The sequence below is a fragment of the Fusarium vanettenii genome, assembly GCF_000151355.1.
Source record: "Fusarium vanettenii 77-13-4 chromosome 5 genomic scaffold NECHAsca_12_chr5_2_0, whole genome shotgun sequence".
NCBI classification, from domain to species: Eukaryota; Fungi; Ascomycota; class Sordariomycetes; order Hypocreales; family Nectriaceae; genus Fusarium; species Fusarium vanettenii.
Genome location: NW_003315872.1, coordinates 913,751 through 926,528, shown reverse-complemented (window position 1 = coordinate 926,528; position 12,778 = coordinate 913,751). Strand labels below are relative to the sequence as shown.

At 50.3% G+C, this 12,778-nt stretch overlaps 7 protein-coding genes across 7 annotated transcripts; 5 read left to right on the top strand and 2 right to left on the bottom strand.

Annotated features, from left to right (window-relative positions):
- Positions 1-567: 567 nt before the first annotated feature.
- NECHADRAFT_69107 (uncharacterized protein) lies at positions 568-1,521 on the top strand (the record flags this gene model as incomplete). The annotated part of the gene is made up of 1 exon (XM_003048174.1): positions 568-1,521. The coding sequence occupies one exon, from the start codon at positions 568-570 to the stop codon at positions 1,249-1,251; it is 684 nt and encodes a 227-aa protein (XP_003048220.1). The 3' UTR covers positions 1,252-1,521.
- Positions 1,522-2,187: 666 nt separating this feature from the next.
- NECHADRAFT_80111 (uncharacterized protein) lies at positions 2,188-3,651 on the top strand (the record flags this gene model as incomplete). The annotated part of the gene is made up of 1 exon (XM_003048173.1): positions 2,188-3,651. One exon carries the CDS (start codon positions 2,188-2,190, stop codon positions 3,649-3,651), a length of 1,464 nt encoding a protein of 487 aa, XP_003048219.1.
- Positions 3,652-4,147: 496 nt separating this feature from the next.
- NECHADRAFT_80110 (uncharacterized protein) lies at positions 4,148-4,702 on the top strand (the record flags this gene model as incomplete). Its single annotated transcript, XM_003048172.1, has 4 exons — positions 4,148-4,195; positions 4,316-4,535; positions 4,612-4,631; positions 4,685-4,702. 4 exons carry the CDS (start codon positions 4,148-4,150, stop codon positions 4,700-4,702), a joined length of 306 nt encoding a protein of 101 aa, XP_003048218.1.
- A 1,461-nt stretch (positions 4,703-6,163) lies between these two features.
- NECHADRAFT_80109 (uncharacterized protein) lies at positions 6,164-7,023 on the top strand (the record flags this gene model as incomplete). Its single annotated transcript, XM_003048171.1, has 2 exons — positions 6,164-6,475; positions 6,523-7,023. The coding sequence occupies 2 exons, from the start codon at positions 6,164-6,166 to the stop codon at positions 7,021-7,023; spliced, it is 813 nt and encodes a 270-aa protein (XP_003048217.1).
- A 946-nt stretch (positions 7,024-7,969) lies between these two features.
- NECHADRAFT_80108 (uncharacterized protein) lies at positions 7,970-9,613 on the bottom strand (the record flags this gene model as incomplete). The annotated part of the gene is made up of 3 exons (XM_003047967.1): positions 7,970-8,048; positions 8,122-9,291; positions 9,354-9,613. The coding sequence occupies 3 exons, from the start codon at positions 9,611-9,613 to the stop codon at positions 7,970-7,972; spliced, it is 1,509 nt and encodes a 502-aa protein (XP_003048013.1).
- A 584-nt stretch (positions 9,614-10,197) lies between these two features.
- Positions 10,198-10,884, bottom strand: NECHADRAFT_80107 (uncharacterized protein; the record flags this gene model as incomplete). Its single annotated transcript, XM_003047966.1, has 1 exon — positions 10,198-10,884. One exon carries the CDS (start codon positions 10,882-10,884, stop codon positions 10,198-10,200), a length of 687 nt encoding a protein of 228 aa, XP_003048012.1.
- Positions 10,885-11,779: 895 nt separating this feature from the next.
- On the top strand, positions 11,780-12,738 carry NECHADRAFT_93370 (uncharacterized protein; the record flags this gene model as incomplete). The annotated part of the gene is made up of 4 exons (XM_003048170.1): positions 11,780-11,951; positions 12,013-12,261; positions 12,314-12,681; positions 12,715-12,738. The coding sequence occupies 4 exons, from the start codon at positions 11,780-11,782 to the stop codon at positions 12,736-12,738; spliced, it is 813 nt and encodes a 270-aa protein (XP_003048216.1).
- Between the last annotated feature and the right edge of the window lie 40 nt (positions 12,739-12,778).

Here is a 12,778-nt window from a genome sequence, read left to right as displayed (position 1 = left end):
GTCACTGTGTGTGTTGCACTCCTGTACCCCTCAATTCTGCGGCCGGGGTGCCGATCGGGAGTTGGACTAACACGAAGTCAAGAAATGAGATGCCATGTATCATGTTCAGCTTCACAGTGAAAGAATCAATTCTTTCTTATCTTGCTAACAATCGCATAGTTCTTCCATTTATCTATGCCTCTCTTAATCTCCGTGTCATTTTACATGTAAATGGCGTAAAGTGGGCACGGAGTCGGTAGCCGTGGCCGACCTCCGGTGTGACTCCTACCCCGGCTTCCCCGCAAAACAAAGCCCAAACACAACGGCAGATGGTGATATCTCGGCATCTCGGGGATGTTGTCTCCTGCGCTTACGCTTACGCCAACTCCTGCTCCATGCAGTAAACATTGCCGTGCGGGGACGAAGCCGCATGGGCACGGAAACCATTCTCCCTTGCGGTGCTGCTGCTGCTGGAGAGACGAACGGAACGGGCTGAAATCTTATTTAATTGGTAGCAGTGTCCTCTTCGTGGAGAATCTAGTCAGGTATATATAAACTCGCGAAACCGTCAACCCCCAAATTCCAAAAATGTCTACTCCTCGATCCACCATCTCCAAGAACAAGACCCCCATCGCAATCGCAGCAGCCCTCGTCTCAGCAGCCGCCGTCGTCACTCAACTTTACCGCAAATCCACAGCCAAAGCCGCAGCCATGTCTCTCCCCCTCCACCCCTCGCTCAACAACGGCATCACCAAGGGCAGCGCCAACTTCTCTGGTGGCAAGCTCCGCTGCAAGTGCTCTTCCAGCCCCGTCGAGGTGACCCTCGCCGGCAACGTCGCTCACAACCACGCCTGCGGCTGCTCCAAGTGCTGGAAGCCTGAGGGTGCCATCTTCTCTGTCATCGGTGTCATCCCTAAGGAGCAGGTCAGCGTCACCGCCAACGCCGACAAGCTGTACATTGTCGATGAGAGCGCTGCCATCCAGCGACACGCCTGCAGCGGCTGCGGTGTCCACCTATACGGTCGTATTGAGAAGGAGCACCCTTTCAAGGGTCTCGACTTTGTCCACACCGAGCTGTCTTCCGAGAAGGGCTGGCAAGAGCCTCAGTTCGCCGCCTTTGTCTCTTCCATCATTGAGCAGGGCTTTGATCCTTCCAAGATGGATGCCGTGCGCGCTCAGTTCAAGTCGATCGGCCTCGAGACTTACGACGCTCTTAACCCTCCTCTGATGGATGCCATCGCCAGCTGGACCGCCCAGAAGGCCAAGATCTAAGGCTTTTTCTTTGTGTTCCACTAATACGGGAGCTATTGTGTTAACAAAAGTATTGGGTTCGAGATCGTGCAAGGCGGGTTGGTGTTTGCAAGCGGCGTGAGGTTGTTGATTGCCCGGTCTAGGTGGCGAGTGTTGTATTGTATGGAACAAGTGGGAAAGAAAGGAATGACCAAGAAGAGTCGGGCGAAGTTGACAAGAAAGGTTGCCACGGATGGTGAGCACCGTAAATGAATGAATTGAAGTCGAGGCAATGGATGGCTTTTACTGTCACTATCCTCTTGAATACCTGACATTTTCCCATGTTAGTGATGCTGCAAGTGATGATCTCCACCCGACTGCGCGGATCAATACGAAAATGGGATGTGCAACAAGGTGAACGGATAAGTTTATCTCATTATGAAGAAACGTTTAATACTGTCTCTTGCTATAGTGTCTTTCTTTTTTAATATCTTGCAGAGATGTTTACTCACGCAAACAGTCAGCCTTTTGTTGGAGTTTGGGCCTTTGCCTGGTGGTGTCTCGTTTATATCACCCGCGCGGTAACTCATAGCCACTGCTTACGCTAAACACGCAATTCACTCAGCAAACAAAGTAAGCACTCAAAAGATCCTCTATTCTTACATAACCGACATTGATAGGCCCCATATTATGTCCGTGGCTTACACGCACGTCAAGTTTTCGTCCGTTGATCGTGCGAATTACGGACTTTGGCTCAACTCCGTGGAGCCACGGAGCGATCAATCCTTGGAAAATGCCACCATCTCGGCAAACTTGGCTTGTCCGAGGTGTTGAACAGCTCATGGGATCAGTTTGGTTCCGGAAAGCTTAGAAAGCGAGGTGGATGATGTGCGCGCCGGTGGTGGTGTATATAAATGGCACCTTGCTCCAGGAGAGTTGACATGGACGACAACACTCCACTCACTTCAACCGCCCAGGATGAGATCTCCAGCATCTTTAGCAATTTCTCTCTCCCTTCTCGTGGGACTTGCTACCGCCCAACTTCCTCCCGCAGAAGTCTTTAGAACCGACTTTAACTCGTCTTTTAAATTTACCCCAGCCCAGATCAAGGCTGCCCAACTCAGTGACGCCCTCGCCGAGAGCGCTCAGAACGTCCTCAATTTTGAGAGATCCCAACTGGCCTTTGGTGGACCTCTAGAGGATGACTTCTACACCCTACCTCCTCTCAAAAACGAGACTGGACCTCTCGAGCCTGGTCAGATTCTCAAGATCCAGGCCTTCACTGACCCAACTGCCTATTCAATCCCCTCCAACACTGCACTCTCGCGCATCATCTACACCACGACCAACTTTAACGGGACAGTCATCCCTGCTTCAGGCTTCATCCTCTGGCCTTATACGCCCCGCAAGTTCGGCAAGAGCAAGAAAGCATCTGTCGTGATCTGGGCCCATGGCACGTCTGGCTTCTTCGCCTCTCAGGCACCATCCGCTGACCGCGGCCTCTGGTACTCCAATTCGGCACCTTTCACTCTGGCTCAAGCTGGATACGCCGTCTTTGCTCCCGATTTCGCAGGCCTGGGTATCTCCAAGTCATGGGACGGCAGCGATATCCCCCATCAGTACCACGCTTCTCCCACCACAGCTCGCGATTCCCTCTACGGCCTACGTGCCGCAATAGAAGCTTTCCCCGAGAAGCTAAGTCATGACTTTATCGTCATGGGCCACAGTCAAGGCGGTGGAGTCGCCTGGGCTGTCGCTGAGGCTCTTGCCAACGAAAAGGACAAGTTTGCAGACCTCTCTCCCGGCTTTAAGGGAGCCGTTGCCGGAAGTCCTACCACTGGTGTCTTTGGCGGCCCTTCTCCTTTCATGCTCCCCTCTGTTGGTCAAATGCTCAGCTCCATCTTCCCTGACTTCAAACTTGAGGATTGGTTGACTCCCCTGGGCGTCGCTCGGATTGAACTGGCTAGAGAAGTTCAAGGTGGCGTCGCATTCTTTCAGCAACTCTTCCTCACAACCCAGACTGTTTTCAGGTCCGACTATGATCAGTCCTGGTACGTCGATGCCTTTTCGAAGCTTGGCGACGCTGGGCGCAAGGACTTTAAGGGTCCTATACTTGTCCTCCAAGGAGTTGAAGACACCTATGTCTTGTACAACATCACGGCAAAGACGGTTGAAGATACCTGGAAGCTGTATCCCGACCACGACCTCGAATTTCTTGTTGCCTCGGGAGTGAGCCATGTTCCCGACCTCGATGCAACTCGACACCTCTGGCTGAAATGGATCGAAGAGCGATTTGAGGGGAAGCCTCTTGCGAAGAAGGGCGGTGTTAGGACAGATCTGGAGAGTTTCCTGCCGATTGAACAGTATCAGAGCACCGTCAAGTCGTTCCCTCAGTGGGCCGGGTTGCCCCAGTACAGCTACCAGGTTCCCCTCGCAGTTTAGGGGCAATAAGTGTCGGAAACGAGTTTGGACCATGCAATCAATGATTGGCCACTATGCTCACAAGGTTTTACATCGGCAGTTCAAGATTAGAGTTTCATAGGTAGTTCTCGTTCGTCAAGTAGAAACCAGAGGGATTAGCACCTCTGTATAACCGATTCAATTTAAACAGTATCAGTGCTCTACAGTCACCTCATTTCAACTTGGATGCAAAGACAGACAGATAGAGCCTAGTCTGTTCAGCTGCAGCGTGTAAAGTGAAAAAGACATTGGCTGGCTGCTGGTCTCTTGCCTTCTTTTGCTCTCAAGCAGAACTGCCTATTTATAGCCAGCCTGATGGTGTCCTTCGCAGCCTGGTTGGACAATATTCAAGCCACCACCATTTGCTGCAGGCAATACCCCGCGAAGGCGCATTGTCTGACTGATAGGTATTCTCTTCCCAACCCTCCCATTTTTGAAAATTCTCACCCAAGTCCATGCTCTCGGGATATCGTCCACCATGACTTGCAAAGTCGGTTCTGCTAATCCTGATATCGCGGGACTGGGGGTAAGTGCACAGAAGCCGAGAGCCCAACCTCAAGTAACCCTTCATTAGATCATGATCTCGTTTGCCTTTCAAGCAGGCATCTCTCTTTGCCTCTCGATATGCTCCTTATTACTATGGCAGTCCCCCGTCTTATCTGTAGACCGGGTTAGGGCGGTTGTATTTCGCGACAACCCCAAGGAATTGGCTCTCGACCAAGCCATCACCATGCATTTGCAAGAAATTCATCACGCCCAGTCGACGTTTTTTAAAAATGTACTGAGCAAGTGTCATTCGAAGATGTTCACCCAAGGTCCGCCTCGAGCACCAATAAATGCCACTCCAAACCCCATGCCGCCCCTTGGTAAGTGGAGGTGGAGGTGGGGAGATCACGCTACTATGAAAAAGAAATGCATAGATGATATACTCGCAACTATCAGTGACGTACAAGTCGTCAACGGTCAGTTGGTTGGTTGTTTCCCATGTGGCAAAGGTCCGCTAACATCTACACAGCAATTGGCCTACTTCTAGCTGCTCTCATGCAGCATAAAAGCCTGAGCCTATATCATCTACACGTGGTATACGATACGGCCAGTCTCACGGGGTATGCCTAATCACAAACCCATCTTCTGCCACGCAAGTTGATAGTCTACGCAGCATCTCAATCTGTGCAAGCCTCATCAACGTTTCCGCTTATGCACACAACCTCAAGAGGACCAGAACCTTTTCCATTGTCGCCTTCATTTGCCTCCTCTTATCATTTTCCGTCGTGCTTGGCATAAAGTTGAACAAATGGGACGAAAATGTGGCCGGCAACTGTTACAACACTGGGTCATCTCGTTGTCCCATGACCCTCACCCTTCAAGCGACATGATATACTTGGGTGTCACTTGTTTCTACTCTATATGTGCGCTTCTGAGTTGTTATAGAAGTGGCTTCACCATCCCTGCCTTGGCTCGGTTGTTGAAGCAACTATTCCAGTCTGGGGCTTTACAGTGCATTATACGCAAACTTGGCACCTCCTCACCACTGAAAACCCCCCCCTTTTGGGTCTTCACCATCCTTGGTTTTACGGGTCTGCGCCAAGTAGGTGGTTACTTTGCCCTCTTGGCTCACCCCAGACCTGAGTATCGAGCATGGGCGCTGATACCCTTGGCCATGGGACAATACCCTCTTCACCTGTACATGGCCATCGCTATCAGAAAAGTCAATGAGAGGTTTCTTGAGGGAGACTCTGAGAACCATTGGGGTTTTAGACAGATTGTTGCACTTGTACTGTGCGCGGCTACGTGCATCGAGTGTATCAGGGGATATTCTGGTAAGTATGCCCTCTTCTCTCGGGAGTATTCGCCGACACTGACTCTCTCCAGAGTATAGAAGAGCTATTAGAGCTGAGTCTATCAAGCCGCAAGGCACACGGGCGCGAAGGCAGAGCGTCTAGTTGTTCAAAGCTTATACAAATAGTTACTGACTATCATGTTGGTACTTACCAATTAAATTAAGGCGCAGGAAATTAAATTAGAACATCTGATAAGGTACTTTATCAATGTACAATAGAAAGTAGCTTGCCCCTGATTACCTCCTCCTGTCTACTCCTACTTCATGACCCTCTGTTAAGTTGCTTGTCATGTGCTAATTTCCGGCGACATCTCGATACCGGAGATTTCAAGAAGCCGGGGGGGGCAAGTAGGTCCCATACGGGTAAATACACAACCTACCAGCAGGAAGAAATTGGCCGTGCAAGTCATGTGGCTGCTCTGGAAAAAGCTGCCCAGACATTTCTGTCAGCAGGTCCAGCGTGCGGTTTGCTTGAGAAGCCAGGTGGGGTTTGCTAGGGGATTCACTTTCTAGACAAAAACAAACAAAGATGAGGAATACACGAAAAATAAACAGAGCATCTTCGATTTTCACCACTACATTCATCTTTCAACATCAACACATACTGAGTAAGCATCCTCTGCCACACATTCACTCTCTTGCTCTCCCGAATAAATGTCTCGCCATCTCGGCTACCGCCATCTCCCCCAGCAGGCCGTCCTCGAAGACAGGCTGCCGTACCTACTCGGGCTGGACAAGCACGCAGAGGAGCAAGAGGTCACGAATCTCCTAAGACGACATGGGTTCAACAACTGTACCTTCTACTGGGATGGCTTGAATCCTCTTTTCCAGTTATCAACTAAGCACATGGGATACTGCATCGTCGAGTTTCCTGACAGTCCCACGCGGGATCGCGCCATGATTCGACTCCAGGGCGTCGAGTTCAGGTCGAAGCGAGTTGTCACACGCCTGCCTCGAAGAGATGATGTATGTTCTCTTCAAGGGCTTTTCCAGAAGTTTGGCTAATTTCTTAGAAAAAGGAGCAACATGACCCATCCTCTTCCTCAGCGATGCCCGCCGCACCGGCGACCTCTATCCCCTCTGCCAACACTGCGAAGACTGAGGGTCAACACCCTAAGGCCTACACCTGTGACGAGGGACGAAGCGCAAAGTCGATCAGAAATGCCGTCATCGAGAGGCTCAAGCAGCTTGAAGAGGAGTCGAAGGCTCAGGGTCGCCCCATATCTTTTCTTGCGAAAGATGAGGATGGTGTCGAACGCATCCGCTCAGCAAGGACTTCTTCGCCCGCCCCATTTGACGCCAATGTCCGGCCCAAGACGTGTATTGAAGCCACAAGGGTTCAAGCCGGGAAGAGGGAGGTTCAAAAGATGACTGCGGAAGAGATTCCCCGTTACGAGGCCTTTGACTGGAAGGAATGGCTCAAGACAGCACCACCTATAGAGAGAGACATTGATAAGGAATTGCTTCTGTTCAATGCGCTCAAGGAGGCACGGCTCCGTCGCCGAGCCAGGTGAGGGCACTGGCACCATTAAATATCTTGGCATGTCTATCTCCCGCAAATCTGACGGCAACAACTGGTTGCCTTGTGTCTCTCTGTGGGATAAGATACGGGCAGCATCATGGGGTATATTTAATCACAAGCAACTACTTTGCCGGCACTTGATATGTTAACTGAGCCCGAAAATCGAGAGAAAGGAAATTATCCGTTGTCTTACCAATTCTTAAAGATATCAGCCCCCTGAGGTTCCATGTTTTCGGGGGAAGAAAATTGCTGCCTGTACATAGGGAGCCGTAGGGCTTAGCTGCTCGATACGAGGGGATCACCAGCACACTGACAACGGATAACTATCCGGAATGCCCAACACATCCCCAAGGAAATTCCTTCCTCAAGTCACATCTCGGTAAAACCCTGACATTACTTTTTTTTTTACATATGATACACTGACAACCCTGTCACCTCCAACCCCTCTCACCCATGTCGTGCATGGCTGCCTCCAGTTCAACCTGCAACACCCAACCACTAGAGATCAACTTCAACCAAACGACACCTATCAGCATCTCACTCCTCGCTTCTTTCATATCCACACATTCCGGTGACAAACCCAAACTCCAAATCATTGCGACACTCAACCATCCCTGGCATAGGATCCGGTAGCGCCCAAGGCGCCCAAGGTGCCAAATTCGTCAGGCAAGTTGAGCTGCATGCAGCCCAGGAACTCCGATCCTTTAGCTTGTGAAAGATCATGGTTACCGCTGCAGAAATTGTCCCTCCACAACGGAGATAGAGTTGCGTGACTGGAGGCCACTCGCCACTCCCCTGAGAAATTTCAAGTATGTTTGCCTCGTCGGGAACTCGCTTCCGTTCAATGCAAGTTGAGAAGTGTCTGCTCAGCGTGACGAAACCCACCCTGAGACTCTTATGGTCCTCCATCAAGTGTTGAGTCGTGAATGAAACTCGTCTCAGTTCTGTTCTGTTCCACTTGAGCCATAGACGGCCATCGTCGATCTGATCCCAGAGAGCCCCCAGTTGCAATTTACCCTGTTGTCGAAGAGCATGCTGCATTCTCGGGCTCATAAATCCACCGAGGCATTGTCCACAAGTACATCCGTACTTTAATCTCAACGTCTTCTGAATCTCGCTAGCACCGGGGATGCGTTGGAATTCTTGCTTTGGTGTAGTGAAAACCCGGGAGATGATGTCCTTTGAGACCTTGTCGAGATCACAGACATTGACATCTTCCAAGGCACCGAGCGATGCAATCTGCACAGGGCTGAAACCTCGAAAATCGTCAGACACCACATGCGTCTTGCCTTTTTCGATCCGAGTTGTTCTTGACATCTCCAGCAATCTTTGTAGCGCTTCAAGGGGTGTGTGTCCCTCTCTATTTCGGGCATTCTTCAACTGGGGCCACTTGTCGATAGCATATGCGATTGATTTGGGCCAGGTCCGCAATGCGAAAAGATGCAGAATCGTGTTTTCCTTTTCGTCCAGTGAGATTCCGGGGTTGTCCTCGAGCTCAAGTCGCAAGTCGGTTTGCAGTAGTCGAACGCATTCACAGTCAACCATATCAGGTCCCCTGAGCCTGTCAAAGGTCTCCACTGTTGACTGTGGCACTTGAGTGAGGCGAGGCTGGTTCCAGTCATCTGAAGTCTCCAGACGCTTTGAGGAATGGCTCGTGTCGTCCGTGAATGCAAACCAGCCAGAAGTTCCGACACGTCTGAAGCCTATCGAAAGGAAGAACTGCTCAGCAGCCTCAGTGGCCACTACCCTTTGCTCAGTATCCTCGTCATCAAACTCATCCACGAGGCATCTTGGTTTGGCCAGAGCAAAGAACTTTGTCGTCTTGCGCCGAGCCTTGTTAAGAACAGCATTGACAAGCTTGGTCCCGATCTTTTGGCGACGATGCCCAGGCTCGATTCGAATGCTCTCAAAGAGAAGGATATCCTCACCATCGAGTTCTCTTCCCCAAACGCCCGTGCCTTTGTTGACAGGGTGTTCTCGAAACTCTTTGCGAAGACGACCATACCGATCAAACAGTTCGAAAGCGAGTTCCGAGGTTTGTCGAGTTGGCTCTTCCATCGCTGTCCAAAACTTGTGGTGGATTTGCAGTCGTCGAATCAACATGGCGTCGCAACGTCCAATCCGGGTTCTTTTTAAAATGGCAAGGCGATCGATCCGTTCAAGCCACTTTAAATGGGCAAAGTCATCGAGGAATGGTAGACCACTCAGGTTGGATAGCGCCTTGATCTCTTCTTCAAACTCGGCGTCATCATCTCCCTGGCTGTGTTCTGTCAGGCCATCACCCAGTTGAAGCTACAAAGGATACTGAAAGATGTGACTCACATAGTACCAGGGTTTTCTTGAATAGGCTGGTCTTCCGAACCATCGGCCAGGTCATCTCGTCGGTCGACATGCTGGTTGGACTCGGGGTCATTCCGTTTCGCTTTAGAATCCAATCGTAGAGACACAATGATCCCGACGGGGACATCTGCTGGTGTCTCGGTAGAATCAGTGGTAGAGTTAGAGTTGCGGCTTGACGGCTTCTTGGTGCTTTTGAGGACGTCACCCTCGAGGGGGCTTGCGGATCGCTTTGGTACGACCATGTTTGGGGGTTCAGATTCCATGATTGGAATGGTGAAGCACAAACAGAGGAGAATAAATCAAAAGAACAGAGGGAGTGTTAAATCTCGGCCTGGTATTTAAGGGGGGGCACTATAAGTGGCGGGCAGTGACGGCCACCTGGTGACAGGTTTCAACAGGTTTCGTGCCTCACATTTCCACAAAACCTTATTTAATCAGTATAGGTAGCGATACTGTCTCGGGTCAAGTTAATTAGAAGCGATGTTGCAGGCTGTAGCTCTTAAACCCCAATACACTTCGGGCTCTTCGGTCGAGATATCTAAATTACGACGGTGGTTTATAGCATAGAGCTTATTCTAATGTTGGCATATGTTAATTGCTATCTTCTTTGATATCAAGCCTGATACCTCTTCTTGGACGTCGCTGATACAAACACTCAAATCACTTCTGGGGCACGTTTCGTTGTTTAAAAGAGTGTTAAAGGAGTTTTGATTTTTGATGTAAGACTACAAAGCAAATAAACAAGCACTGACAGAACTACACAATCAGACGAGACATCTCCATCTCGTCACGCACCTCTACACACTCGACATCAACCCACAAGGTCTCAGTTGCCAGTGTCAAGGAACCAAGCTGGGAAGCCATTGCCTTGAGAGACGGCCTTAGTGGCCTTCTTCTGGCTCTGGCGCCCACTCTCAGACTTTTGCCCCTGAGTCTTGGCCTTCCGCTCTTGAGTCCTGACCTCGCGCTCATCCTTCTGGTGTTCGGCCTCAATCTGCTGCCGCTCAGCATTGATAAAGTTTGTAAAATGGCCCAAGGCCTTTCTACGCTGAGACTTGCTCACAAAGTCTCCCGCAACAAGGAAACGCGCCATATCGTTGATATACTGGCGGTTGGAATAGGTTGCGTTGTTGGACTCTTTGATCGGGACCGTCTCGCATAGGTCCAAGAGCTCTTGAGCCCTCTCACAGGACACCTTACCAATCGTGATGTATTGAACATCAGTCTCTCCAGGGTGTCCGGTGGAGGACTTTAGGGTGCAGGGCGTGTGACGAAACGGCTTTCGCACCTCGTAGCTTCGAAACTCCTTGGTCGACCCATCGTAGAGGGTGATAGCCCAAGAACGACAGAATCGCTTGTTAGTGGGCTTTCCGGTGATGTAAATCGTCACCTTCTCTTCCTTCTCCTCTTCCGCCTTCACTACCGGCTTCTCTGCCACCTCGACAGGCTGAATGTATTCGTTAGTGGTCGACTCGTACCAATCAAAAGACATGTGCTTCTTAGCGGGAGCCATGGTGACTCGAGTTTGGGTTGACTTAAGAAAGTTTGCCGTTGAGGTTTTGAGAAGAGTGCAAGCAAGTCTACTTCAAGCTGAAGTAGGATCGTTGTTATGGTAGTGATTGCTGTTGTGTGTTTGATGCTGCGAGTCAAGAAATTCATTCTTACCTCTGAGAAGCTGCTCATTATATACTACAGAGTCTCATAGAATATCCTCTTAATGCGCGAGTTCATTTCTGTTGTTACAATGGCTTTCACTCTTTTGAACAAAGACATGGCTGCGTGAAGTCGTGTTCTACCCTCTTGTTCAAACTATTCAAAAGCTCGTCCAAGATCAGCTTGCCTAGGTTCATCAAGAACAGCCTTGTTAAGGAAAACGTCAACAAAGGCGTTTAAACAGACAATTCGCAGTCAACCACTTCTTCCGGCGCCGTTGTTGCGAGCAACAATACATCTCCCTTTTGGTCGAACTTGATCAACTTCAAACCCTTTCACAAAGATGTGCACAGATCTCGTTTCAACCCAGATTCCAACCTGAACACGCGTATTTCTAAACGAGGCCCGGATCGCACGTTCCCCTACACTCGGATTAAGCGACTACGCGTTCCGAATCCGAGGATAGACAGCATCCCCACTGGGCGCAGCAGTGACTGTGATTTCTTCACCTGAACCAATGAAGAAGGAAAGCGACGTCTTACGCATCTCGTTCCGCATCTTCAGCCGCATCCCTTTCTGGGGTACGGAGTACAGTATGGGGGTATAAAGTCTATCAACCCCATGGCAGCAATCTCATGTCAAGACTTAACCTCTCGAGTCCCATTCTTTTCTAAATAGTCGTTCTTTACTTGTTCAAGTCGTTCATTATTATTTGTGTTTTCTTTCTGTCTTTTGTCTCTTAAAATTACGACGCCATGTTCCTCCAAGACCGAGCCTCCGACACCTCAAGCGGGTTCAAGCTGTACCACTACGATCCGACGATACCGGGCGCTGTAATCTTCCTGCTACTATTCCTTGCGACAACCGCATTTCACTTCTGGCAATTAATTCGACCGCGATGTTGGTTCATGCTCCCGCTGGCCATTGGTGGCATCTGCAAGTCACATCTCGCCCTCCCTGGCAACCACAAGCTAACCACAGCCAACAGTCGAGGTTGTCGGATACGCCGCTCGTTGCAAATCAGGCACTCAAAGCCCCAACTGGACACTCGGTCCCTTTATCATGCAGGCGACTCTCCTGCTCGTCGCACCCGCCCTCTTCGCCGCCACGATTTATATGGAACTTGGGAGGATCATCGCCATGGTGGACGGAGAAGGGCACGTCAAGATTCCCTTACGGTGGTTGACCAAGATCTTTGTCATTGGCGACGTCTTTTCCTTTATGCTCCAAGGAGCGGGTAAGCCGGATGCCTTGCGTCTTGATGTCTCAACACTGACAATCGGTTATAGGAGCTGGTCTACAAGCTGGCGGTTCACTCGAAGCCCTGGACAACGGATCCAAGATCGTTGTCGGCGGTCTCTTCGTTCAGCTCATTTGCTTCGGCGTCTTCATGGTCATGGCAGTATCATTCGATCTATCCATCCGAAGAGCTCCTACCGTTCGCTCACTAGGAGGGGCACCCTGGAAGAAGCACATGATGGCTCTATATATCGGAAGCGTTTTCATCATGGTTCGATCGGTTTTCAGAGCCATCGAGTACATACAGGGTTTCGACGGGTATCTCCTCAGCCACGAGCCCTACATGTACGTCTTTGACTCTGTCTTGATGTTCTTGGTCATGGCGCTGTTTAACTGGAGGCATCCGGCCGAGATCATGGTTTACCTAGGTCGGAACTCGCCCAACTACAAGATGGACTCTGTTGCCGTAGCTTAATAACAAGGGCTCAAGGGGTAAATCTTAGCTTTATACATGT